We start from the raw sequence: 27,628 nt of genomic DNA on the forward strand, positions 1-27,628 counted from the left end.
TAAATACTTTCTGATGAGTCCACAGAGGTTTAAACTAGATGGAAACCAAATACATTATATATTCAGTGTAAACTGGAACAGAAATGTGACACATTGCGTCTTCAAAATAAAATTTTAGGATTCTTCAGTTAACGTTCCTCAAAATCTGAATCGGTTTACCAGCAACGGGCCCACCTCACAAAACGCCTACACAACGACAATCTGACCTGATGCTGGGGGGTCCGAGACCACACGGTAAGAGCTCAGTGTGTATAACTCCGGCCCCGTTAGTGAAAAAATTGAATCCATGGAAGCTTCAATGTACTGTATGTACAATGTACAAAAGACATCATATTCATAATACAAGTTACATTTTTAATGCTGACCCATTACAAATCCTAAAAGTAAAATTTTAAAGGAAAAAAAACCAACTGTTAAGCATTTGTAGCAGCAGAAGTGATCCCCTTTGTGTGCAGTCAAGATCAGACAAGGGATGTAGATAGACTACTTCCAAACCAATATCGGCAAGTGTATATGGTAATGCAACGAGATTAAAGATTCCATTAGGAGATATTGATTTTTTTTTTTTTTTTATATACAGATGGATTAACTTAATTACTGTCCAGAAAGTATTCCCAAAGGTATTTTAAGTGAATACCATACGTCATAAGAATCAACTGGACATATGTAGGTGGGGTCGACACAGTTAAACTAGTGGTTTCATTAAATATATCATCATGGTGAGCATTGTTACAGTTTGTATTTCTAGCTAAAAAATCATTATGGGTCATATTTTCAAAGAGCTTCCTCCATTCTATAATTAACTCCTGTTTTTTTAAATGAGAAACTCATGTTAATGTTACAAAATGAAACACAAAACACAGAGTACAAGAATACTTGAAATATATAACTTAGTTGTTTGGTTCTAGTTTTAAAAATTAAGTTTTTTTTTTTTTTACCTCCAAGAAAATAGGAGGTGATTAAAGACTGGAGTAAACTCTTTGAAAATGGTCTTATGTGCCTAAAATGTGCGCCCAGAAGAAATCTAGTTCAATATTCACTGGTCTGGTCTAATTAGGTTTATCATCACATCTTTGTTTTTTTCTCTCTCAAAATGCAAAAAACACCTTCCGTTGTTCCTGTGGTCCTGTTGCATACTTTGGCTCAGAAATTGTCTTTATAAAGTTTGTACCATGGACCTTTCACTTACAAAAAAAACCAAAACAAACAAATGCTGTCATTAATGAACTTGGGTGAGAGAATTTGGTGTGCTTGATCTGTACAAAGATGTATCAGAACACCCACCTTTTCCTTTTGAGACCCCACAGGCTTCCTGTGGCCGTGAATCAAATACAAGATCCTTCTGCTCACATGTTGAATCACAAGCTAGTTTAAAGTATGCAGCTTGAAACATCTTTAAAACCATGAATATTATAGCAGCAATATAATGGTATTGTAATTATCACAACTAAAATTAATAGTATCTATTCTAGTGAAATACAGATTTTACAGATCGCGATTAGCACCAGTCTTGGACTATCTAATGTTATCTAACTTAACTGACCCCCATGCTTCCAATTGATCAGGTTTTTTTGGTTGGGGGGTTGCTGCCCTTCAACTGCTCAATATTTGATGATGGTCTGCAATGCCTGACTGTGTTCTGATGATGAAAGACCAATGGGATTAGAAGTCTCTGGCATATCAATCCATTTAAATTTTCCCCAGGAGCTATGCATAGTGAGAAACCGATAGGTATTAAACTGCCTCAAAACTAAAAACCCCATACTTAAAAGTGCAGACAATTAAAAAATAGTAATAAGATTTTTTTAGGAACCGTGGCTACAAATGCAATCGTTAAATCCTTTTACAATTCCCTTAGGTTAACTTGATCCTTTTAGGCTCAACAACTTACTGTGCGATGACTCCATACTGTTAGACACCAAACACAGAGCAGAATAATACACAGAATCATTTTTATTTTTTTTAAAGGAAAAAGGCCGGTATTCGAGATGTAAAGAAAAAAAAAATGTAAAGCATCTCTAAATAAAACTACATTTTCCCAGTAAATAATATATTCATTAAATAATTAAGAACAGCACTGAAAAGTACCAAAAAGAAAATTCCATTCATCACGGCTGTGGAATGAATACAGTGATTGTTAAATGTGCCAAGACTGGTTGCCAGTTATTTGTTTTAGGTAATAGTAGGAAAGTTCTGCAGTCCATTAGCGTGCACGCGCCTTAAAAATCTATATTATTCTCATAATTAACACACTAACAAAAAGGCCCAATCCCCAAGAATGCAAAGCTAAACAATAGAATTAGTACATTCTGTGCTCTATAGTGTAGAGCCCAATGAAAATCACAGTGGATAGGAAAGATGCATATAATAAAGCCAGGCAATTCCTTACATTATGCAGGAAGGAAGGATCTACATTCATGTCTTCCACAAAATGCCACTGGTGTTCAAACAAAACCTTAGTAAATAAGCTTTAGCAGTTCAGCAGTATAGATATCTCACTATACTGCAAGTCTTTCAGAGTTAACTTTTAAAGTTAAAATCTTTTTTTTTTTTTTAATTAAAGGTTCAGGTCTGGCAGATTGCATCCAACAGTAATGACCAAGCTGTTAGTGAATTTTTTTTTTTTATATCCTTTTTGTTTTGCATTAGCTTTATACATCTATTCTGCATTAACAGTGCATTGCACAAATGTACAAGGAAAAAAAACACCGGTTTTACACTATACATTTCTAAAATATTTACAGAGTAAAATAAGTTATTGGCTTTTTCATAATGAAAGTTGATGATGTGCAGCACATCTTAATAATAATAATAATAATAATAATAACAAAATAATAATAATAATGCACACACACACACACACACACACACACACACACACACACACACACACACACAGTCTCTACAGGCAGCTACTTTTTGGTTAGTATCAGTATTCATAACAGAAGCATTTTTCAGTGAATTGCATGGGTCTGCTGAACAGCAAACCGATAAAAAGTTAACAGATATATTATTTATTTTACATTCCTGGGAAAGCCCAGTTTAAAATTACATGTTTAATATCCTAACATTTACACACTACAAGGATGTTAGCGCTAATAAAAATAAATTTCTCAAAAAATATTCTTGCAGTGCTCTTGTTTTAAGCATGCAGACACCTTATATGAACTAAAGACAATACAACAGACATCTTCCACACATTCCAGCTTGTACTCGTGTTACATATGATCCTTATCAAAAGAACACGCAACATAATGTATTGTACAATATAAGTTTGTACAATACTTGACTGTACAAGTCTTTCCACGCTCAAATGAGAACTAGTTTGTATTTGCTGTATGCTTCATGATTTATTTTGGCTGGCCAATAAGCCTTGCAGGTCATTCAGCCAAAAGCTTCTTTCTTAGATTATTTTAGCATCATTCCACCTGCTTCCTATGCCCCTTTGCAATTGGTTCACAACATTATTGCTGACTCAAGCTTGCTATTGGCTTATCTTTAGAAAAAGAAGTTGAAAATATGTTAGCCCTTATGGTTAGTCTTTATATTGCCTCAATGTATGCATGATCATTTCATTATGCTGCAGGGATAACTGTGTTGAAGCTTTTAGCTTTCGTCGGTATGTGGTCAGTGGAAAGTGTAGCACAAATGAAAAGGTGTACTAGTGTCTTCAGGCACCCTCTTTCTATTTTATAGCCTTAGAATCCTGGGCTGACACCGGGGATGTCGGGAAGCTTGGCCTGTGCCAGGGGCTGGTAGGACTGCACCATTCGAAGGGACTCGCGGATCTCCATGTTGAGTTCCATCAGCTTGGAGCCGGCCTCCGACAGGTCCTTGTTGGAGCACACAATGGCAAAGCTGCCCGTCTGGCCCAGCGTTTGATGACGGAAGTAGATGTGCAGCAGGGTCTGGACTGCGTCGTCGTTGGTGTTACCAAAGATGTCATTTGGCCACATAGCTCTGAGTGAAGAAAAAACACATAAAGGCAGAGATTAACGTATCAGAAGCAAGTCTGAAATTAGAAACATGAGCCTCTATTGAAAGAAACCTACTGCATATCCTTCTAAAATTGCAATGTTAGTACCCTGAATACTTCTGCTAAGAAAAACAGTGTTCCAAGCAAGCTTCATAATAATAGAATAATCTGTATTTTAAGCATTTTTTTGTTATATACATAACATATTTATTGTATATTTTTATACCTCGTGCAAATATACATCAATGTACTCAGAAGAAGATCAGCACAGTAGGACTGTATGTAGAGATATATTTCTTATGTCACCTCATCTGCATGTTAGAAACAGGTGTGACACAGTGGTCCAGAATAGAAAGTGCTACACTGTGTTTTTTTTTTTCATGCAACTTTATCAATAAACCAATGCATACACTATTTCACAAGATATTTTATAATGATTATCCATGTGCTGTCTGAATCCACCCTGTGTTTTACCTGAAGGTCTTGACCTGTGCTAGTGCAGCCACAAACTCCTTATTTCTCAAGGTTTCAATGAGAGAATGAATAGCAGTCTCAGTGCTGGCTTCAGGGATTGCCATCTCCTCATCACTTTGTTCTGCCGTGGCTTCCGCCTCCTTCAAGCTGCTCTCCAGCTGAGCCAGCTCTTCAGACATATTTATAACCTGGTACAAGGACACACAAGTTACAAGAAAATATATGAATTTGGGCCACGTGCATCCACTTCTGTCCAAGCATAAAGGTTTAACGATCCATTAACTAAGCTTTTATTTCTTCTGTCTCATTTGCATTTTTAAGCTGACACATTGTTTTAGTGTAACAGTGCAGCCATAGGGTACAACAATATAAATACAAAGACACATGAAATGTCTAGGATAAGAAGCATAACAGTAAAATAAAACAGAACACTTGGATACATTCCGGTGAAGCTGGTTATGGAAACTGGAATCATTTATACCAAATCCACACTACCAGGATAAATTCATTTTATTACAGAATTAAACTAAAGAAGGAAAAAATGGGCATGCTCCTCCTTGGTACAACACTACATTTCTGGTATAAATGTGCTTCATACTGGTTTTGTGTTATAAAGAATTACAAAGTAGGTAGAAATGTAATAGTTCTAATATTTAGAGCAGTTTAACTTTTAAAACTGTATATTCAGGAAAAATAACTAGAAATACTTAGTAGAAGGGTAGTTGATAATGTAGCTAATTATAACAGGGGGCAAGAAAATAATTTAAAATCTTGGTTATCACTCCTTTAGTGTTTTAGTTTACAAACTGTGTTTAATAATAAAGGGCACTTTAAGGGTTCAGTTGAATAACTGATGCCTACTATTTGAATTCATGTTCTAACATGAGAAAAGTGAGATTAATTTAGGATGCCTGCTGTCACCATGGGTTTTCTGGTGCCATGGACATGTCACTAATTTAGAGTGCCTGCAGTCACTGTGGGTTTCTTGCCATGCTGTGATGGCCAATTAAAGATAACTGTCCTCTGGAGGAAAATATAATTGATCTTCTGATAATAATTTAGACTCCACTGAAACTAAACACTTTCAAACCTTCTCCTCTTGCAGTGAAGTTTTCTGCGCCTCTTAACCTGTATATCTTTATTTTGAAAGCAATTCCCGACTGGAAACACAAACTAGTGCAGAAAACCGAAGAGTGTCTGAATGAATCTGGGAGTTCACTTGTAACTGTGGTAGACTGGTCTTACCTCTGCCTCTCTCTTGACAGTGTCAACACGACTGATCAATTTACAGTACGCCTGAAACAGCAGCAACAGCTGGAAGTGCAGTTTGTAGAGCCTCCGACATAATTCCAGCTCCTAAAAACAAACCAGCCATTAAAGAAGCAGTCTATTAATAATGTACTAATATTTTTTATTGTATTATTATTAATATTATTGTTATTATTATTATTATTATTATTACTATTATTAATAATAATAATAATAATAATAATAATAATAATAATAATAAATAATAATAATAATAATAATAACATTATCCAGACAAATGAATGCCAGCCTTTCAGCATTAAAATGTGTTGAATTAAAAATGGTTACTGGTTAATTGCGGGGAAAGAAATGTCAACATGAAATGTGCTAGACAAAAGTGAAGCTGATGACAAGCTGAAACTACATCAATTACAGTTTACAGCAGAGACTAAAGACATGGAAATCATATTTGCAGTAAAGTATTTCACAATTATGATCAAAACAGACTGTACTCAAAATGGATGCTGAGTAAAAAAAAAAAAAAAAAAAATTTTTAAATGAAATGTGGGTAAAAAACTTTGACCATGCAAAAAGGAATTAACAATGGATATAGGAATATATTACTTCAAAATGTTTGATGCATTACCCATGCTTGTTTTGATGCACTGAAGAATTGCATTTACAGTAATAAAAAGTATGTGCATGAGCGATGCAGCCAGGGGAGAACCTTTCAAAGGGAGGACACTCCAAGCCAACATGTTTGTAACTCCATTAATTAACAATGGGATGTCACAGTACATCTGAAGAAAACATTATGAGGTAATTAAAAAATAAGGATAGCCATGTTAATGCAAATCTGGGGGTTAGACAAGGCTAGCGGATCATACAGAGTTTTGGTATGACATGGTTGAACAGTGATCTACGATGGAAGGCACAGCTGCATCACAAACATGGACGGAACACGGATGAAGGTCCGCTGGAGTCTAAAATTCAAGAACCACTTACTGCTAGAATTTCCATTTGCTAAGCAAGATGATGAGCAGGTCACAGAAACACAAAGAAAGAAGAAGATCAAGAATTAGTGAGCTCAAACTCTTAAACCAAGTCAAAGATGTTCCAGGTGAATGCCAAGAGGAAAAAAACAGGAAAAATTATTTTTATTTTAGTTAAGCTACAAGGGAGAACATCAATTTAACTGAAAACACTGCTGTTCTAATTAAAGTGACATGCGGCTACTGTGTTTACCATGCATATTTTTTTTTTGAGGTTCCTCAGAAATCAAAAGGGACAGTATTACATCTACTCTCAGGATGGAAACTAATTCAAAACAGATCACATACAGCTGTGGAATTTTCCTGGATAAAACATGTTTGACCATTTTAAAAGAAAACAAATTAGGATCTAAGTTCAGTTCAAACATGGTTTATTGTGAGCCCTGTTCCGTGTTGTGACTGGCTGAGAAGGACTGCAGCTTACTTTTAATTTCATTTCAGTTTTATTAATATAAAAGGTAAACTTACATCTGGTGTTGCAAGAATCCCTATTTATTATATTTCACTGGGAGATAATAATATGCTGCTTTAACAAGCAGTCGTGTGAGATAAAGTTGTGTATGTGACAACCAAGCAATTTTTTTTCTAGCAAACATGAAAACTTACATTCCGATTCAAAAGGACTAAGCATTATACTGTCCCTTTGCACAATATTAGTAAAGTTAGGGTCAAGTGGGCTTTTAGTCAGCATGCAATTCTACTTTTCATTGGGTCCATATTCAACACCTAATATAAAATATTCTTAAAAAAGGCCAAATACTTAATGCAGAGTAAACACGTCTAGAACACACATACAATTATTAGGATTTACCTCAATGATCTTTGGCTACAAAAGCATTCTATTAATATAACCAACAATTAAGCTAACTCTGCCCATCTACAGTTAATAGTATTGGAGTTTCCTTTAATTTTTATTCAGACTGCAACTCTGTTCAAGGTTGATAAAAGGAAAAGTTTATCAACAGAAAAGCAAATCAGAAAATGTCAATTATATCTGCATAAAATGGCACATGCCACACAGTTTGACAGGGGCCATATGCAAGCTCTTTCAGCTTTTAACTGGTTTAAAACAATCATTCAGCCTCGTGTTAATACAACATCAATATGGGATTTTGTTTACCTGGGCTTCTGTGTTGGGCCTGTGGGTTCCACCTTTTTCACCAAATGTTATTTTACAGTTACTTAACCACTGCAGAAACACAAAAGGAAAAGCATGTATCAAACAGTGAAAAGAATAAAGTGATCTTACTTGCTTTCTTTTTTTTGTGAAAAGATGATTAGCAACATTAGTGTGTTTATTATTGCTAGTATTTATATCCATTATTTTGGTGCATTAGCAAAAGAGCCCTGTTTCTGTTTTTCATCGGAGGTCTACAATAGTCAGAGCTGACACGATCACTGCTCATTATTCCACAGGGCATATGTATGGATGCTTGCCAGGGCCCTTCTCTAGAATTATATTCTGCTTTCCAGACACAATTAGGAGTTAATTCTGGCTTGACTGCAATTATAATTTAGGTCTAATGAACATTTTACAACGGCTTGGAAGCAGCAAACAGACATGTATTGACAAATACCTTGATTTATTTTACATAGGTGAAACTCGACCACGTCTCAGAAAGTGGCAAAGCAGTATGAAATATGTTTTTGTTTCCGCTGTTGCAAAAAAAATCAAAAATGGCTTTCTAGTGAAGCCATTTAAAGGGTGACTTTTGGTGAAGGATCTGGCTTCCTGCCTAAATAAATGCTTTCAGTTAAGGAGGCACTCTACTCAAATACAACATGTCCTTGTGGTAGAGTTTTAACTTAAAGGTGTGTCATGTGATCTCTATTGAAAACTGTATACTATCATCACTACAACACATCGAGTTAATATGCCTTTATAGAAAATAACTGTTGCGATGAAACACCCTTGTTTTAGCTCCACAAAGTTATTTTCTACAGCATTATCTGGGCAAGATCTTCATTCTGGCCTTTCTTTAACCTTTGCTTTCAGTAGAAGCATAAATAGGGGTGTGGAATGCAATTTCCTGTGCAGTCAATTCAATAAAAGCAGTGTACTTAGTGAATTAAACAAGCTGGGCTCGCATACATGTGGAGGAGTTCTATTCCTTGACGTAGTGGGGTCTGATTCAATTAATGACACGAATCCCAAGGTCCCTTTTAAATCTTGTTTTGCCTTCTCATCTGACAACTTCCATTTTTGCTGCAGCTTATTTGGTTAACAAAGCACATGCAACCCAAACGAAAGACAACCACCCATTTCTTTAGCTACGTTATGACCATACTGTAGATGTCTATTTCAAAGGGCTGTCTATTCCTAGAACCAATGTCTAAAGCATCTGAAAAGTACTGAAATACACAGAAGAATACAGAAATAATCTGTAAACTATTGCCCAAGACAAAAAAGCAAAATTAGAGGTTAGCGATTTTCAAGAACTTAAGATAAATGCAAGTTATTCAATCCCACGGAGAAAGGGCATAATTTGGATATTTAAACTGTTTGGAAAATGATTTCTTGTAACTGGTGAAAGGGTTCTTCAAAAGAACATTAGTTTATGGATTTCTTCATGAAGAGCATGCTTCATCAGACTTTTACCTGATTTTGACACCTACCTGTTCAGCAGCTTCTCTTTTGACATTGTAAGTATCAAGGTGTTCTTGTAGTTCTAACACGCTGAACTTCAGTGTTTCCAGCAACCCACACGAGACCAACTGGAACAGGAAAAAAAAATCATTCTATAAACCTAAGGGCTCCAGACAAACTTTTCTCTTATTTTTTCCTCAAATTGTCTTAAATTCAAGGCTATCTTAAATTGGAAGGAATACAGTAGATTTTTTAAATCACTGCATAGCAAAACCATCGATACATTTAACATTGAGGGTAGTTGACCTTGCATGATATCGCAAATACTTTGTATCTTGTATTGAGGTTGGGCAAGAGGGCTCAAAAGACACACATGGGTTTCTCTTTTATTGATGGCAGATCTATACAACGCCTCTGTTTTGATCATTGAAATAGGGTTATTTTGTTACCAGGGTTATGAAAAAATCATTAAGGAGTAAATACAGGTCTCTATAGCAAATTTGTCTTAAATACGCCATAAAGTGTAATATTTTAGATCCACTATTTAGATCAACTGAACAGATACTTTTGAGGTACAACAGAAATCGGAAAACAATTTTCTTTATTTCACTTGTATTCTATATGATTTTTGGTTTGTGCCAGTTGTAGAATTGTCCTGTTAATATTTTCTTCCTGCTGTACAAGTTGATTCCTACAGTATAACTATGTACAATGTACAGAGAACACACACAGTTACAATGGGTTAGAACCCTAGTGAATAAAACACACAGGCTTCTTTAAACTTTCTCAAAAGATAATCTTTCAAAAAAATTACAAGCAATAGCTCTAACTCCAAGTCATCAGCTCTTCTATGTAAGCCTCCAACAAAAACACAAATGACAGGTTTACACTCTTCAGGACAGAAGTATTTTTCACTGAGGCCATCACTTACAGTTTCAGCATCCACAAAGACAGTGGGACACTCTGAGGAGGTCATCATCACTTCCAACGAACTTCGGAACTTGGACCCAATTCGCTGCAAACGCTCGCCCAGAAAGCTAGCCGAGTCATTCGTTATGACTCCAAATTTTCTCTGAATGTTCTGTGGTTGAAAAACAAACCCACAGAGAAGGTTCATATCCAGTTCTATTTAACTAGCTTTAAAATGGCAATATTTAATTCCAGTTTGGGTAAAACAAAAAAGAACAAACATATTGGAGGGTCATTCAATACTGGACTATACAACGATGAACTCATTAAACCAATTTTAAATAACTGTTGTCAAGCAGTTTGCTATTTAATAAAGTCTCAGTTTTTGCAGTTCCACAGTTTACTCTCATTGCCTTAGGCACATGCCTATTATAGTTCACAGTGTTCCCTGTATATTTTCACAGTCTGTTTGTTTAATGCTCACAAAGTCTCATCCTAGAGCCTTTTGTGACAAAGCATTTACAGTTAAATCAAGTATCCTCTTTTGTCAGAACCTTTTGTAAAAACAGGTCTTTACAGCTTTAGATTGATACATTACAACAGTGCGATTGAAGGAGCATTGCGGTACCATATCATATCAAGAACAACTGCCGGTGTGTACCACTGCTGTAGACTATAGCTACAAGTTTCACTTCAGCTTTTACTGGTGCATACTTATTTTTATTTTATTTCCAGACAGTGCATTTTAGTGCGATATACTGTGTGCATGTATATATGTATGTATGTATGCCTGTGGGGTATAAAACACATTTCTCGCTTCATGCTTCACATTACATTTCACACCAACACTTGCAACTAAAGACTGACTTGCAGCATCTGGGGTATCATCTGTAAACCAGAACCCGTAAAATGCATTCTGTTTAATGGACAAGTGAGCCATAATGTGTAGGGAGAAATATCAGCAACAATACAATAGCCGAAATAAAAAAATGTTGCATTATGCCAGGCAGAGAGAGATGCAAAGACTTTCTTGCTTGTACACTGGAGACTGTACTGACCTGAAACAATCTAGAGAACACATGAAATGTATAAACGGCACAGGATCCATCAGTGTCTGACAGCATCTGGTTGACATGGCAACGCCAGGCATCCTCTTCATCATCGTATGACACTGGCTGGAAAGCTGCCAAGATGGCCGACAAAAAGGGTGATGGTGGCGGAGAGGTCTGGACCTCTGGAAATCCCTCTTGGTCCCCTTCATCTTGGCTGGAAAAACAACAAAACCCGACATCAGAACTCCTCCTCTCTGCCCAAGAATTTACTAAACCAAATGCTATTGCATATAACTATTATACAATAATCTACATATTCTTTTTTCTCTAACATATCAATAGGAAGAACTGTAAACATTGCTTTTGATAGTTGTAAACAGCTTAAATTTTCATTAAGAACAGTGAGGTACTCACAGGTTGAAATTACCAAAAAGCCTTACAAAACACACAGAGTAAATATATTTTAAACTGGCCGTGCTTAGCAATGTAGAAGATACCATCTCCCTGCTCTGACCGCTGCAGTGAAATTAGAGGATGTCTAGCTTCCCTGTCTGCTAATAATATAAAGATAAAAGATGAAAGCGACCAGCATCTGCATTCGTAATCTAAAGTGGTTTGCCTTGGGAAAGGCCCAGGATATTTTGCTGCAGTAGACAGTATTTTTTTTTTCCTCTTTTAATTATCTTGTCATCTATTTTAGGAGGCAAGATGAATTGGCGCACGGCCAGTCACACCAACAATCAATTTAACAGCTTTGCTTCTTCGATTCAGTCTTAGGGATGTGCCCTTTATGTATATATCAACGCCTACAACAGTTACTTAGCAGGTGCATTAATCAATGTTTTACTCAGGACTGCAATTCTAATTCAATAAGCCCACTGCTGCATTCCACGACTCATGTACATTTGCTTTTACTGCTCCCTCTATGTTCTGAGTTCTACGATCACACAAAAATGAAATATTGTTGCATGATAGCAGGTTATTAAGTGCACCTGTATAAATCAAAGTTTCAGGGATCTGTCTCAAGGCATTTACAGCATTTCCTCATCTTGGAAATGTGGGGGGAGAAGGTTTTATTACAATGTAGGCCTGAGGACTGAACTTGGGAGCAGTTCATTTTAACACATCTCAAGCACAACATATACCCGTAAATGTTTGATAAGTAACATAAACACCACCAAAGTAAAGTCATTTCTCAATAAACAAACTATGATAACATTGCATTATTTTAATATACACATTATAATACTAAATCACAAATGTCCTTTTAATTTCAACTATTTTTGAATCCCCAAAAGATAAGAAAGCTATGTATTCAGATAACTGCTTGAATACTATAAATGGGGTGTATTGGGAGAGTGACTTATTGACATAAAATTAATCTGGTGATTTAACCTGTAAATGTATTCTGACCCTTTGTTTTAAAAAAAGACTAGGCACTGTAAACCATTTAAAAAGCATTATCAGTGCAATTTATTGTCCTTCGAAATCATTTTTAAAGGATAACTGACTGTATATCAAGTACATGGCAATTCTGAATATTGAGGTCCTAGTTATACTTTGGGAACTGGCTGAAACTTACCTGGAAAGTCCTGAGAAGTCAGCCTCCTCCTCCTCACACCTCTCATCAAGCTCCTTCAGTGCTAGCGTGACGTCCTCCTCGCAGATGGACCCCGGGGGGCTATCAGGGGCGGGAGGCTCAGAGCTGTTCTGAGATTCCTGAGTATCTGGGGGATCCTGGCAATCCTGAGGCACTGGTGGTGCACTATACGACTCTGTGTCTTCACTCACAGTGCTAACCTGCTCCTCAACAGAAGATGCACTCGCATCCTGCAGACAAACAGCCACAACTTATTATATACTCCCAATTTACAGAAAAGTTCCTTCTGACATGTTCAAGAACTCCTCCCAGTGTAAAAGATCAAAACTTTTTTTTATCTTCCATCACACGGAACATGTGTAGTTTTCTTAACTGACTTTGTTTTTGGTTTGAATAGTATTCAAACATTACAAAGCATGTCTAAAAGGTAAATGGAATTCTAATTACATAGTATCAATACTTATTTGTCCCTAAAAAGTCACATATTTGGGGTGTTTTATATAACACAAACTGCTGGTTCCAGACATTAGCACACACTTTGGACTACCTACAGTAGGAATAATAATCTAAGATTTGTGCTAATTAGGGTCTATAAAACTAGCCAAAGGATATATTGACAAATACTTCTTGTAGAAAGTTTTGCCGAATTTTATTAGGAAATAATTTTTTCGCATTTATAGGTTTCTGGGGGTCTAAAAGTGCAATAGATTTGTCACACGACTGCTGCCAAACAATTTTTTATTGAATTTTAGATAACCAGAATACTACTTATAAACCAAAAACATGTACTATAAAGAAGAAAAATACTGGCTTGCTTCCAAAATATTTCCAAAATAATGTATGCCATTATTATTATTAAGACCTTTTACGGTCACATGCTGACAAATAAGGATGATTAACTGTACTGACGCTTGCTATGTGAACCCTTTCTGGATGTCATTCCAGTACTATATGTCAATTGCTTATTCATTTATGTCTTCTCCTTGGGCTCACATTCTGAAATGTGCAGGTCCGTAGAATGCCGAATTCCTAGTGGCACAGATGTTTAGAATTACTTTCCACAGATGCACACCTTTTTTGATGCTCAAAAGGAAATAAGCGTCTTAAAATTCCAAAAATAAAAACTGTTTTTGAAAGTCTCACATTGAATGAAGTACTGTTTGCGACGTCTCAAATTCCTGTCCTTTAAACAAACACACCTAAAATGAAAGGCCATTTCAGATGGCCTCTTTCTTTTTAACTCACTTGAGATGCTACCCCTATTATACAAAACGTATTTTTAATGCTATGAGTGAGCACTTATTTTGGTTACATGTCAGAAGTGTCAGGTAACAACATAAAACACATTTCTACAAAAGTGAAAACTTAAGTTGTTATGTTAGTATCACTCATGTGCTGAAAATATTAGTTTGTTAAAAGAGAGGCACGCTTCCTAACTCCAATCAGATCTTATGCCATATGAAATTCAAAAGTGGTTACAAATATACTTACAGACTAGAGTCGGCCAAGAAGCCAGGTTCTGGTTAAATCCACAGGCCTTTTTGTAAAAATATTACAAATCGCAGCTTAGCCTTTCTTTCCTTTTCTTTCTTTCTTTTTGAAGGCCTGAATCTAAATCATACTAGCACAGCTGGCCTGAGGTGTGTTCCCCTAATCTCGCCCCAATCACTCAGGGTGCAGGCAAAGCAAAGACAAGTGAGAGTCCCACACCCAGGAAAACAGAAGAGCATACCACTCATATCACTCAGACTGAAATGCTCTTCCATTCAATTCAAGGAACATATATTGTTTAATCTGTGATGGCGCATTTGTTTGCTTTATCGTCAAAGTTTTGACAGACATTCATTTTGCCCAGGGCCATCACAGGTTACAACTGGCAGTAAGGTGACTCAGCATGCTTTCTTTCTGGAGAAACCAAGCAGATGTAAAAACACATAAACACATAAATAAATAAATAAATAAATAAATAAATAAATAAATAAAAAGAAAATAAAGAATGAAATTAAAAGGAGCCCAGGCCGGCCATGCACCAGCTAACATTCCTCTTTCTGATTGATCCCACCTCAGGCAGCTGGCCGTTTGTGCTATCTGGAACAGCAAGCTCGAGATTGGGACTCTCAGCCCGGGGTGCTGCTGCTTTCTCAGTTACTGCACTGCTTGAGGACTCCTGGGACTGAAGAAGGGAATCCACGTGATTGGAGGCTGCATCGTCTGTCGCAGAGTCGCTGTTGAGCTAAAAACAGAATCAACACAAAATTATTATAATATAGACAAAAAGACAATTCTTGTCCCTTATCCATCTTCAAACAATGTATGACTTTTGATGCCACCAGGTAACAACCCATGTTGGTTTCATATTAAATTTAGCCCACAAACACATGTCCTGAAGTCCCTACACTACATCAAAGCAGCCCATTAAGAATTTGCTGTTGTGCAGCTTTTACCTTTTCCCTTTTTGCTGGAATAGTTTTGAAGGGTCAGAGGTGGAACATTCTCTTTCCCTCAGCATTTTCATTCTACAAAGCGAAAGTATTCTACCGTGCATCCTTCATGGGTCTAAATGTACAGCCCACTATATTTGAACACTATTTTTTGCAAATATTATTTTGTTATTTTTGATAATTTAATAAAAATTAGGTCACTGACACAAAGTACATCGAGGCCCGTTACAACAAAAACAATACTTTTTTCCCCAGCAAGTTTCTTTTATTTTTTATTTTTTTCCTATTCTAGGAAAAAATTTAAAAAAATTCCCTGAACATAATTTCAGTTTGAATAGTATTTAATACAGGAAGGGGAATGTATTTTAATATGATTTTTTCGGCATCAATCAACAAATGAATTTTAAATAATTTAATTTTTTAATACATTTCTTACATTCCATGATTGTAGCAGCTTTTTAAAAGTAACAAAATAATAAAACAGCTATTCCATTACTTAAGGACTGTACTGCATACAATGTCAAATAACATCTGTTGTTTGTATCACAATTGTTGTTTTTGAACTAGGTATTTGCTGTACTGTATAGGTTATCTACTATACAGTATCTGAAAAAAAAAAATTGCACGTCAGGATCCAATATAAATCCTCTATGCAACCTGATTTTTCTAATTTTTCATATGCAAAGCAGCACACCATTTTAATTCGTACCGAGGAGGGCAATTGCTTCTCATCAACTTCAGTCTCCAATTAATTTCACGAATCTTCCTCTCCTTTCTCAAATGCCCAAAACACTGCATTAAAAGAATCCATTCCCAACATAGGAGGCTTGTTGCTAGGGAGCTGATGTCACTGCCCTGTGACTTTTGCTTGTGCATTGCTTAAACCGCTTCAGCAAGTAGATATTTAATTTGCTTTGTGTTATTGTGCAATGCATGTGTATGTGTATATGACAATAGTATGACATTAATGCTTTGTTTTTAATTGTTTTGTATATTTTTGTTTGTGGTGTGCAGTACGAAATAAAAAGAACAGTAATTCTAAGTGAAGCTGTCTATGCATAGCGCAGCTAAGGCATGCGTAGTTAGGCAGTAAAAATGGGGAGCCAACTCCAGGACCGCGATATATCAGAATCCTCAGAATAACAAAGACTGTCTGCGGCAACTGACAAGTAACCTGCGGCGCAGGCCAGTATCACGCTCCGCACCTACCGCAGTAATGGGGAACTTTTCCATGGAACCCACTGCAGAAAAAACCTCTGAAAATACATTTCCATGGTGTTTATTTTTTCTGGTAATCTTGAAGGCTGTGTCCAAGCTGTCCATATGTTCTTATACAGCAGGACAACCCACAGTACATAGCATTTCAACCTACTCAATTTATGGATCTAAGTTAAACATTTTATATAGTCAGAATTGTATTTACTTGTAGAAAAAAATTACCAAAATCTCATCTGACAAGAAAAAAAGCAGTTCTCCAAATTGTATTGTAATTGGTTTGTAATGCTTGAATTGTTTGTAATGAATGCAATTACAAATTATCTGAAGAGAAGTGAATATTAGTCATTTTGCTCCAGCACCTGGCTGCTTTTGTGCACGTGCACGTGCAAGTGCACACACACACACACACACACACACACACACACACACACACACACACACAATGAGCATGTTAGTTGTTAAAAACATCTTGCAAAAATATAACAAGCAAGATTTTGTTTATTTTTGGATATTATATTCTAGAGGTTCTTATACAAATTTATATAACCATATAAATTAATTGAACAAAAACCTTGACTTTCAAAAGGTCTAGTAAATGCAAAGCAAGCAGCTAGTGGCATCCACTCAAGGCCAAAACACACACTATGCAGGAGGGCATGTAGGCCCAAACAAGAAAACAGTGACTTACTATCTGTGAGCTGGAAAGTATCTGGCTAGCAGTCAGTACCTCCTCCTCCGATGATTCGTCAGTGTCCTCCTGATTGGTGAGGTTCAGGCTGGGTGTGCTGCCCGAGTACTGGCACTCCTGCAGGGATGGTGTGTCCCCTTTGTCAATGCTTTCCAACGAGCGCCTGCGCACCCCCCAGTTGAAGTTGTCCATGCTCTCCCCCTGTGGTCACCCAAAACACAATGGTCACTATGACTACCATTTAAAAAAAACAAAGTACTGCACAAAAGTAATACGTGACCCCACGGTTGTCAATGTCTTCATTTTAAAATAAAGGTGCTGAAAGCTATTTTGCAGTCTAGAGTAAACATACTTACATATAGATTATGCATATGTATTTGATTCACTGTAATCTAATCCACATTTATGATGAACTCAATGGAATGTAAAAACCAAGAGACTAATTTCTAATTGAAAATCATCACTTTGCATGCTTTTTATTGTGCCTTTAAATGTGCAGACTGGACAATGAACATCACAGCCATTACAAAATTTAGGAAGTAATGTTGTCAGGAAGGCTTCTCCTAATCCTTATTAAGCAGCATGTCAAATGCTCAACCATCATGCTTGCCACGGCTACAATATTAACAAAAAATGCATAAAAAATAGACAAAGGCAGCAACAACTACATGAAAGCAAACAAGACCACATCAAGCACAGTTACTATTTATAACCCCTACAAAAGAAAATAGATGACATTAAACCAAAATCAACTTATATTTATTTAAATAAAATAAACATGTTTTCCATCAAGCACACAAAATGAAACTTTACATCATCGGCCGACACAAGACTGACACAAGCACAACGTTAACTAAGCAATGCACTGCACCAGGCTGCAACTTACCTGCAGCTCCTGGTTAGCAAAAAAAGAGAGAGACAAGTGAATTAGAAAGAACAGAAAAAAAAAATAGTGACAGTCGTACAAGGAACAGACACTTTAAAGACACGAAGACTCCCATTTAAACTTGGGCTGCTGGACACACACAGGTACACTCAGCAAGAAACAGCAGAAACTTTTATGTGAACCTCCCCATTATCTGAGAAAGTGTCCCCCCTACATTTACTACTAGTGGAACAATTCACTTTGCTTAAGGTCTTATCTGAAATGCTGTTTTAGTTTAGGTCATCTGGTATTATTAATTATGTAAAACATGGCACTTTAGACTCTTGATCTAACTACAGGATTTCTTTCAATCTCAAATCACTTGTATAATGCTAGGATTGCTTCACAGTTATAACATTAATTAATCATTTGAGTTTAAATAAAACGCATAAAATATAACTAAATTTGAGATTAGAAATATGGGATCATTTACACTCTCCACTAAATTCCTGTTTTTTAGTAAGTTAATGTTGCTCAATTTCTATTCACAGCTGTTTGTTTGTTTAAAAAAATAAATCTATTAAGTTATTAACAATAATAACCATCAAAAGTAACAACCTGTTGCCTGGATAAATGAGAGGATTATTTTATTTTAAGGATATTTACTGACTAAGAAGAACATTTTGTCTGTACTTATTTGAGAGATGTATTAGTTTCTGTTCTCAGGGCAGAACATAAATGGACAGAACCGTGTCCCAGTGCTGAAGTCTCCAGAACTTAAAAACAGATGTCTCCAGAACAGAAAAAAGCAGTCACTCACCAGTGGGACCAAACATCTCACCTCTGCATCTTCCAACTCCACATCTAGAAAGTCAAAGTCCTTGAAGACTCCAAACTGCTGTTCGCTGCTGGTGTCCTCCATTGCTGTACCCTCCTCTTGGACTGCCTCCTCTGTTGTGGAGATGAGGCTTGTCTGCTGGTCTCCTGCATCTAGGTCCTCATTAGATGAAAACACCACCTGAAAACCATAAATTCTGTTAATACAGATTTGTCCTTATATATATATATATATATATATATATATATATATATATATATATATATATATATATATATATATATAGTACTCATGCTGCATCTTTTATTCAAAATCGTGAGTAAACAACCTACCGATGGGTTTTTTGGAAGACCAGATTCCGGGCCACACAGTGAAAGCACATTCATCAGCTTCTCCCTGGTTCTCCTCTGAAATACAGTGATGATTAGTTGACCGTAATAGCAGTGTTGACAGCAAGGTTCAAGCCCATTGGTGAAATACTGGACTATTCATTGTTAATATATACATTATATAATTGTAAAGCACTTTGTGATGGTGTTCCACTATAACAGGCTATATAAAACAGATTGATTGATTAATATGGAGTAAAATGTATCATTACGTTTGTAATGGTATTATTTACTAAAAAGCCAGTAAATATGGACTGGAGGGGAGGCGTATAGTGGAAAGAAGCCACGGTGAAAGAAACTGTCCCTGGAGGTAACTATAGTTGTTCCCAAGGGGCCTTTAGTTTCCCACTATGAGCAGAGGTCTGCAGTCCATATTTGTTTTATGACTCAGTCAAGAAAGTTATGATTTTGAAGTCCTTAGCGCAGAGTTTGTTTGGCATACAACTGTTCGTCTGACTTTCTCACTGCAGCACAGAATTCAAAGTTTCTATGACGACTGTAGTGTTTGCACCACCTTTGCTTTGTATTATATTTTGTAATTCATTTTCTGTTGTCCGTCATTTTGCTTTGTTGTATGTAGACAGGAAGGACGGTCAGTGTGATGACGCAATTTGAGGGCGTTTGTAAAAAAAACTATTGACTTTAAGCAGTGTTCTTTTTGTTTCCTGGCTGTATTCATCCCATAGCAGAAAGAAACTCTCATTCATACCTGAGATACGACTTCACCTCCTAAAGCTTGTCGTGACTATTCCACACCCCAATTATGAGAAGCATTTGTAGTGATGATTTTTTAAAGAAAACAAATTAAATGTGCATTTTTCAGAAACTGTGGTTTTGTAGACACAACCATTACAGAAGGATAAACAGAAAGGATGCTTTGTACAAAAGCAACACACAAAATAATAATATTTATATCCCCCTAGTACTTACACCTCATCCTGTGACCAAAAAAATACAGCATCTCACACAAAGACATTTTAGTATTCTCCAACAACATCTCTCTAGCTCCTATTTTCAGTAATCCACCACTGATGTCTTACAAAAGAGACAAAATCTAAGAGAATATTTAGCTCATAGTAACAAGCAACCTAGTTGGCTCATTTCCATGCAACAGTTCGCACTGTGCTACATGTAAATACATCTACAACAACAGAGTAATCAAAGGGACAAAATCTTCATTCATATTCATGACTTTCACCAGTAAAGGAATAGTATACTGCATTGGTTGTGTGAAGTGTAACAAACTGTACATCGGAGAAACAAAACAGCATTTAGCTTATCGCTTCGTGGGTCATCTATGAAGTATAAGAATTAACACCTCTACATCTCCAGTTGTCAGACATTTTAACTAGGGTTGCTCCAATTAACAGATTAAATGGGACCGATTAGTCAGCTAAAGAGATGACCCCCCCCCCCCCCCCCCCCCCCCCCCCCCCCCCCCCCCCCCGATCTGCATTGATCACATCAATAGCCCCGGGGATGTGTACACCACAAATACACAAACTGACACAGGAAGGGAAAGGATGTACTCACCACTTCCAACATTTAAATTATTAAAAGGTATCCATGGCTTACCGGTTGCTGTCAATTAAAAAATGTATACTGCTGGAACTGTCTTTTGTTCAGTACAGAAAAGGCGACATGGAACAGCACTGGCTATAGTAAACTAGGATGTCTATCGAAGTCACCACAAAAACATGAGTGTTCCTAAAGTCACTTGTGAGCCACTGTTACACTCAAAACTTCTGGACAGACCGGGATTGATGTTCAACTGAATGAGCAGAAGCTTAGGGATAGAATACATCACAATGAGCAAGCAAGAAAAAAACGTGATGTTCTTAAACACTTAGTTGATTCTGTTGTTTACCTTGGCAAGCAAGAAGTGGCATTCAGAGGGCACTATGAAGGCACCAATTCCTCAAATAGAAGTAATTATGTGGAATTACTTTCTCTGATTTCTGACTACAACAGCATGTTAAGCAATCGCTTCACAATAGCCACAGTTTCTAGGATACCTCTAACAAGAATCAGAATGAAAAGCAGAAGTAGAGGAAGTCAGGTACATAGCTGTAATGGTAGATTAAACAACCAATGTTGGAAACACAGCTCAGCTGTCTTGTGTTTTCAGGTATGACTGACAGTGGCCTGAAAGAATGGGTACTCTGTGAAAATGTCTTACATTTAAGTAAAAATAATAGTAAAAATGCTTTTAAAAATACCAAATTTCCATTGGGCTTCTGAAGTCATCATGTCATTATCCTCCTCTGGAACTTTTCTTTTGAAAGATAACTTATTTATAACAGCTTCTTTACAGCAGTGCTTTTTTCATCCAGCTGAAGAAGGACATCCTGATATAATGAGGTTTTTTTTTGTGTGTTTTTTTAATGAATTATTCACATTTTTGTGTACTTGCATTACCTTTTTCTTTTTGACTTTACAGCTTTTGTTACACATTCATTTTCTTTTTCAAATTATATATAAGTAGCTTTTTAGTTAAGGGGAATGAAAGGAATGAATAAAGAACAATGGGTAACTGGGTGAACATTACAAGAGCCAATCAAATCACATGAAGGTCGTTTAAAGGCTTCTACATTCACAGTGTTTTAAAAGACAGTATCCGCAGACATGTTTTCTATACAACCATACACACACACACACACATACATACATACATGTGTACACATATATTTTTGTTAGGTCTGGAAAGTCAAGACTCTAGGAAATACACCAGGGTTGACATTCAACCATAGAGATTGCATGTGGCTCCTTGTCTACAATCTAACCAGTACACAAAACCCTGTTGTTGTACTACCTGAGATAACTGTGGCCTCTTCCAGCTGACTGGCACCAGACCATTTGAATTAGATCCTGATGAAGTTGAGGAGGTGCTTCTTGTAACAGCTATGACTTTAGGCTTTCCATTCCGGCCTGCAGCACTGTGCTGATCTCCGTATTTATGCCCTATGATTGGTGTCTGGGGGAAAGAGGACACATTAACGTTTCATTACATTACATAACGACTTAACACTGAATAACATATAGATGTAATATGTTAGATATAATATGTTACCGTAAAAGTTTGAATCTGGTAAAACTAAGTTTTACTGGTAACTGTCAACATTTAACAAGTAAGGTAGTAAATGTACAGAAATATGAAAGTATATCATTGAAGAATGTATTTATTTCTGCATACAAACTTTCGATTAACAAAATAGTCATTAATGAGCTTAGTAATGCACAATTGAGAATAAATGTGTGAAGGCGATTAGAACGACATTTAGGTCATTACCCAAAGGCGCTTGGTTATTCTTGAGATTTACCAGTAAATGTCAGAAGCAAAGCATTATGTTTATTTTGGACATTTACCAGTAAATCTTGAGATTTGCCAATATTCAAACTTACTGTAAAACTGTTACAATAAGAAAACAAACAGACTAGATCGTTACAAAGAGCTGTACACTTCCATTTATTATAAATAAGTCTCAAATGTCCAGTCTCAAAGGAGTATGTTCTAGTAAATATGCATTTTTATAAAAAATAAAAAATAAACATTTTATCTGGTTTAAAGAAATCTCCTTTTTACAAGCCATTTTTAGTGCTGCACTTGCTTGGTGCACCAGCTGCTTCGCCAATAAGATGCTTGACCTCAAAGACAGTGCTGAGGTGAACTGGCCCAGGAAGTGCAAGTTTAACACAGAGAATAAGGAATGAAACTGAGAACTTTAACTTAATGTAGTACCATGTAGATATCATGTTTTAAAATAAAATACAGTAATAAGTCGCATAGCCGCCCTAACCATTTATCTGCCATGATCAATCTCCAGCTACGTTAGTTTACAGGAGACTGTGGTCCAATGGTTAAAGAAAAGGGCTGTAACCAGGAGGTCCCATGTTCAAATCCTGGCTCACTCACTGACTCACTGTGTGACCCTGAGCAAGTCACTTAGCCTCCTTATGCTATGTCTTTAGAGTGAGACGTTGTTGTAAGTGACTCTGCAACAGATATCATAGTTCACACACTCTAGTCTCTGTAAGTCGCCTTGGATAAAGGCGTCTGCTAAAGAAACAAACAATAATAATAACTGAACAGAGAAGATTAGTTAAGAGACTGTATATCCTACCAAAGTTTTTGTACACTGTGTTGTATGTGCTCTGAGCGCAACCATTGCTGGTAGGGGTGTCACAGGAGCTGTTCAGTGTGTTGATATGTAATTAAATCCTGTTTGCCTGTGGGGTGTATCAACTTCAACCTCTGCTTCAATCTCCTGCCCATCACTCAGCAGCGAATGCACGCACCCACACGGCAGACAGCTACTCTGTCACAAGAACTAATGCCCTGTATCTTTGTAAACAAGGGATTTAGGGGAGCTCCCTAATAAAATCAGAATCTCAAAACAATAACCGTGTAAATATAGTAATTGTTAGAGCTGTGTATAACAGTATTTAAATGAATTTATCCACCCTTACTCTGGTCCCACCGCAGTCGGATACACGATGGATTACTGTACATGTTTGTTATAACATGTGTTTCTTTCAAAATGAACATATGAGACCTATGTAGCTAATGGAAGTGCTACACAGGTCAAATATATACAATTATTGTGTTAGCTACAATTACTATAATGAAAACTTACTTAATGAAAAATTACTTTTATCACTGACTAAAAACAACAAGTTGTTCTCCAAATTTACAATGGATTACAAAATCTAGAAATAACAGCTGTGTGTTCAGTCTGAAAAGCCATCTAAATCTAGAAGTATTACATATAGCTATTGCAAATGCAACACCATGAATTTTAATTCAGAACCCTTTACATCACTAACATCTTTTGTTTGGTAGTAAATGCATCCCCCCTCAACCGTCTTTTTACCTCAGAGATATCAAAATGAAAGTCCAGAGTCTTTCCCGGCAATTCCTTTGAAGAGCTGTTAAAGATTCTGGTGAAGGCAATCTCTGGGGACCCTGAGGATTCTCCGCTGTATGATCTGTGCATCTCATCCGGCACAACCAGGCTCGCCGAGCGGGACACCACCAGCTTCAAGATGTTCTGAGCTTCCTTCCAGTACGGGCTCTGAGGAGAACAACATCATTGTTTTCCATTGTAAATCTACGGGATCTTAAATGTACAATGTTCAGCTTGCCTGCTAAAGCAGCACAAGAACTTGAACAAATATTGTTACAGTTCTAATTAGATCATAATATGAAATGGACACCAATGCTGATTCGCTACAGTCAATTCTTCTGTATCCGTTATTATCTGTGCATCAACATATTTGAAAAATCATATTTGCAAATTATAGAAGATATAATCAAAGTTAATTTCACCTAGATCTTTAGTAGCTACTGGACACAAATACTAGACTATGTCATTAATAACACAAATGTGATTATTACTATTAACTAGAATTTTATTTCCCTATCTATCCAATCAACAAACACAAGAACGTTAGCATATACATGGTAGGAGAAGCATAGAAGTTTCAACAATGGGCAGAAATACAAAGCAGTGTGGCTTTTCCAACTAATAATGTAAGGACAATATAATAATGTAAACTCAGTATAGTCATTTATACACAATGATATATAGAGCATTGATCCTGCTAGCTGTAAGTGCTTGTGAAGCTTCTTATTCTATCCAGTTTTTTGCCTTTGACAACCTAGGTCGTTTCAATATAGACACTCAGCCACATTTCCTACACCTGGACAAGCAGGCTCATCAGATTCATTCAAACTTGATCTGGAACTTTTTTTTTTTTTTTTAAATAACTTAACCTCTGTTTTGTATATAGTATTTTGCCTGGAATGCTTCATGCTCTGGTAGCCTAGCTGTGGATGTAATTGTGAATACATTATCTATTTGGCTGCATCTTCCTACTGTGCCCATTTCATGTGCAAACAGTTTCAGAATGATATTTGACAGCTGAGTGTTCTCTTGGAGCACCTAGACTCAGACGCATCGTCAAGTGTGAAATGCTTTCTCCAGAGTTTGCGCAAAACATCTTGGGCTGTGACAACAAAGGCCAATTGTTGTTCCCTGTGCCATCAATCTGGTAAATGTACTGCTCTCTTGGAAAGTGGGGAAGGGGTGTGAGGGTCTGACACTGAGGGGATGCATGACAGCTACATTCGATTAGAGTAAAAGGAATGGCAAGTCCTCCTACGGTTAAACCACCCTGGAAGATAAGAATGGAACCAAGGACAGCCTTGCATAAAAATGAAGGCAGCATTAAATCATAAAACTGTCAGCTGTCCCCTGATGAGAATACAATAACCAAAGTGCTCAGCTATCAATAGCACTCCCATTCTTATTTAATTAGGATTTGGACTCTTGAACTGTATAATTTTTTTTATAATCACAGCACATCCCTATTAAGACATATTTATAAGCGAGGGACTGCGGTAAATGGTTTTCTTTTTAGTGGAGCATTAGCCCTCGAGATTGTTTTCTTTTCTTCTATTTCAAACAGCCAAGCTTACAAGATGCGTCCTCATGTGTCAAATGTGAGGCCATTCTAACCCCAGGCTATGCCTACTAAATGTCTTGCATAAAAGCAAAGGCAGACTTATCTGGGTTCATGCACTTTTTCAACATTAAAATTCCATACTTTTCTCCCCATACTTTTTCCAGACTTCCACTTGTTTTTCCCAGACTTGTGTTTTAGTTCGTTTCCTCTAGTTTTTTGATAGTTATCCACAGAAGTTGTACCTGGTTTTCTAAAAGTATGTGTCAGAATCTGACATTGCATTATTTACAAAAATAATATAAAAGTTGTATACTGCAAGTATACTTGTGCCAAAATAAAAATTTGTGCCATGCAAAGCCAGGGGGTGCTGCCGCACCCCCAGCACCCCTAGTTCCAGAGCCCTTGTATAAATGTATATACTTTGATTGTTGTAGTGCAGTGTCCATTTTTCAGTGAGCAGATATATATATATATATATTATATATATATATATGAATATATATATATATATATATATATATATATATATATATATATATATATATATATATATATATATATATATAGTATTCAGTGTGCTGACTGGATAGAATTGCTTGAGTTGTCAGGACGTTGTCAGGGGTGTTACACGGAGCAATTCTCATGGGATTTGGTCACAAGCTATATAGTTGCAACGAGTAAACTGCTTAGACAGCTGCCGCTTGAGCTGCTGACCTGCTTTCAAGATCAATTATTATTAATAATAAAAAATAAATCACAGAATTATTTTCATTGTCCCGTGACATGGTTTTTCAAGCATTTTCAAGACCTGGAAATCAGTTTGGCATTTTTCCATACTTTTTAACAGATCAGAATAACCTTTAAAATCCAGCTCTTCAACAATTAAAGGCTGCAAGCAAAATAGTCTTTATTCAGGAGTGCTTGACATTAACACTGAGCTGTACTACAACTCTATAACCCAATTAAAGCACAAGGGAATAGTCTGACTTGCTAAGCATTCCAGCTGTATCACTATTCAGCCCCGAAGCAAATTTCCTAATGTAGCGATCATTCTTTAGTTGGTTATGAATTCATTTTAGAAAAGAGTTCAAACAAGAAGAGAAATGACAGATGGCAGTAGGGGCAATATACTGGAAGGCATCTCTTGGAACTGTGCTGCAAATTGATGTGAAGTTTAATGTTATTTTGTATCCAACCTGGTGATACCTAAATACACTGATAAAAGGGTCTTGCATACCTAGTTACATTACAGGAATTCACACATTCGTTCAAAACACCTTTTGTCAAAATGTGATGTAGATTTTGAAAACATTTATTATACTTTTTAATAGTTAAATAGTTAACTTCTTCCAGTAAAATTAATTATTGTTACTGATTATTGTATATTATTTTTAGATGGGTGATTCTTATAAATTATTAAATATATGGGCATTACATATTAAATCTGACAAAACAGTAGGCATTCTTTATGAAGCCAGATTCGAGCAAAACCTCACCTGCAAATACTTCCCAATAATCTTCATGATTTCCAGATTAAATGGCTTTACTGGAGCTGCAGAGAGGTCAATGTGGCTCAGAAGGCTTTGTATGATCTGCAGTAGGGACTGCTGCATGCTGGACAAGCCCTTTTCCAACAACTACAACAAAAACAGAAGCTGTGTGAAACATTTTAGAAATGATACGACAACAACAAGTGCATCTATCCTGTTACCACAAACAACATGAAACCAACTTTTGTACAGTAATACCTTAACAGTGAACAAGGTTTCACTTTTTAATTTATAGATTTGAAAATTAACGTGTCTCTACCAAACACACATTTGGCA

The 27,628-nt window shown here is 36.5% G+C and overlaps 1 protein-coding gene across 9 annotated transcripts in view; it reads right to left on the bottom strand.

Moving 5' to 3' along the window:
* Positions 1 to 2,071: 2,071 nt before the first annotated feature.
* The window catches only part of LOC121298019 (protein furry homolog-like), a 195,206-nt gene continuing 169,649 nt past the window's right edge, over positions 2,072 to 27,628 (bottom strand). For 7 of the 9 annotated variants that reach the window (XM_041224779.1, XM_041224756.1, XM_041224747.1 and 4 more), the window contains 16 exons: positions 27,299 to 27,439; positions 24,209 to 24,409; positions 22,150 to 22,311; positions 19,281 to 19,355; positions 18,952 to 19,128; positions 17,246 to 17,446; positions 14,961 to 15,131; positions 12,881 to 13,128; positions 11,305 to 11,512; positions 10,269 to 10,418; positions 9,367 to 9,465; positions 7,871 to 7,939; positions 6,704 to 6,721; positions 5,696 to 5,806; positions 4,451 to 4,638; positions 2,072 to 3,960 (listed from right to left, as the gene is read on the bottom strand). In XM_041224779.1, the coding sequence (XP_041080713.1) occupies positions 3,699 to 3,960; positions 4,451 to 4,638; positions 5,696 to 5,806; positions 6,704 to 6,721; positions 7,871 to 7,939; positions 9,367 to 9,465; positions 10,269 to 10,418; positions 11,305 to 11,512; positions 12,881 to 13,128; positions 14,961 to 15,131; positions 17,246 to 17,446; positions 18,952 to 19,128; positions 19,281 to 19,355; positions 22,150 to 22,311; positions 24,209 to 24,409; positions 27,299 to 27,439 (2,481 nt within the window). In that variant the 3' untranslated portion in view covers positions 2,072 to 3,698. The remainder of the gene's footprint in view (positions 3,961 to 4,450; positions 4,639 to 5,695; positions 5,807 to 6,703; positions 6,722 to 7,870; positions 7,940 to 9,366; positions 9,466 to 10,268; positions 10,419 to 11,304; positions 11,513 to 12,880; positions 13,129 to 14,960; positions 15,132 to 17,245; positions 17,447 to 18,951; positions 19,129 to 19,280; positions 19,356 to 22,149; positions 22,312 to 24,208; positions 24,410 to 27,298; positions 27,440 to 27,628) is intronic. The other 2 variants (XM_041224738.1, XM_041224789.1) reach the window with 1 other exon arrangement.

This window comes from Polyodon spathula, chromosome 2 (assembly GCF_017654505.1).
Source record: "Polyodon spathula isolate WHYD16114869_AA chromosome 2, ASM1765450v1, whole genome shotgun sequence".
NCBI classification, from domain to species: domain Eukaryota; kingdom Metazoa; phylum Chordata; class Actinopteri; order Acipenseriformes; family Polyodontidae; genus Polyodon; species Polyodon spathula.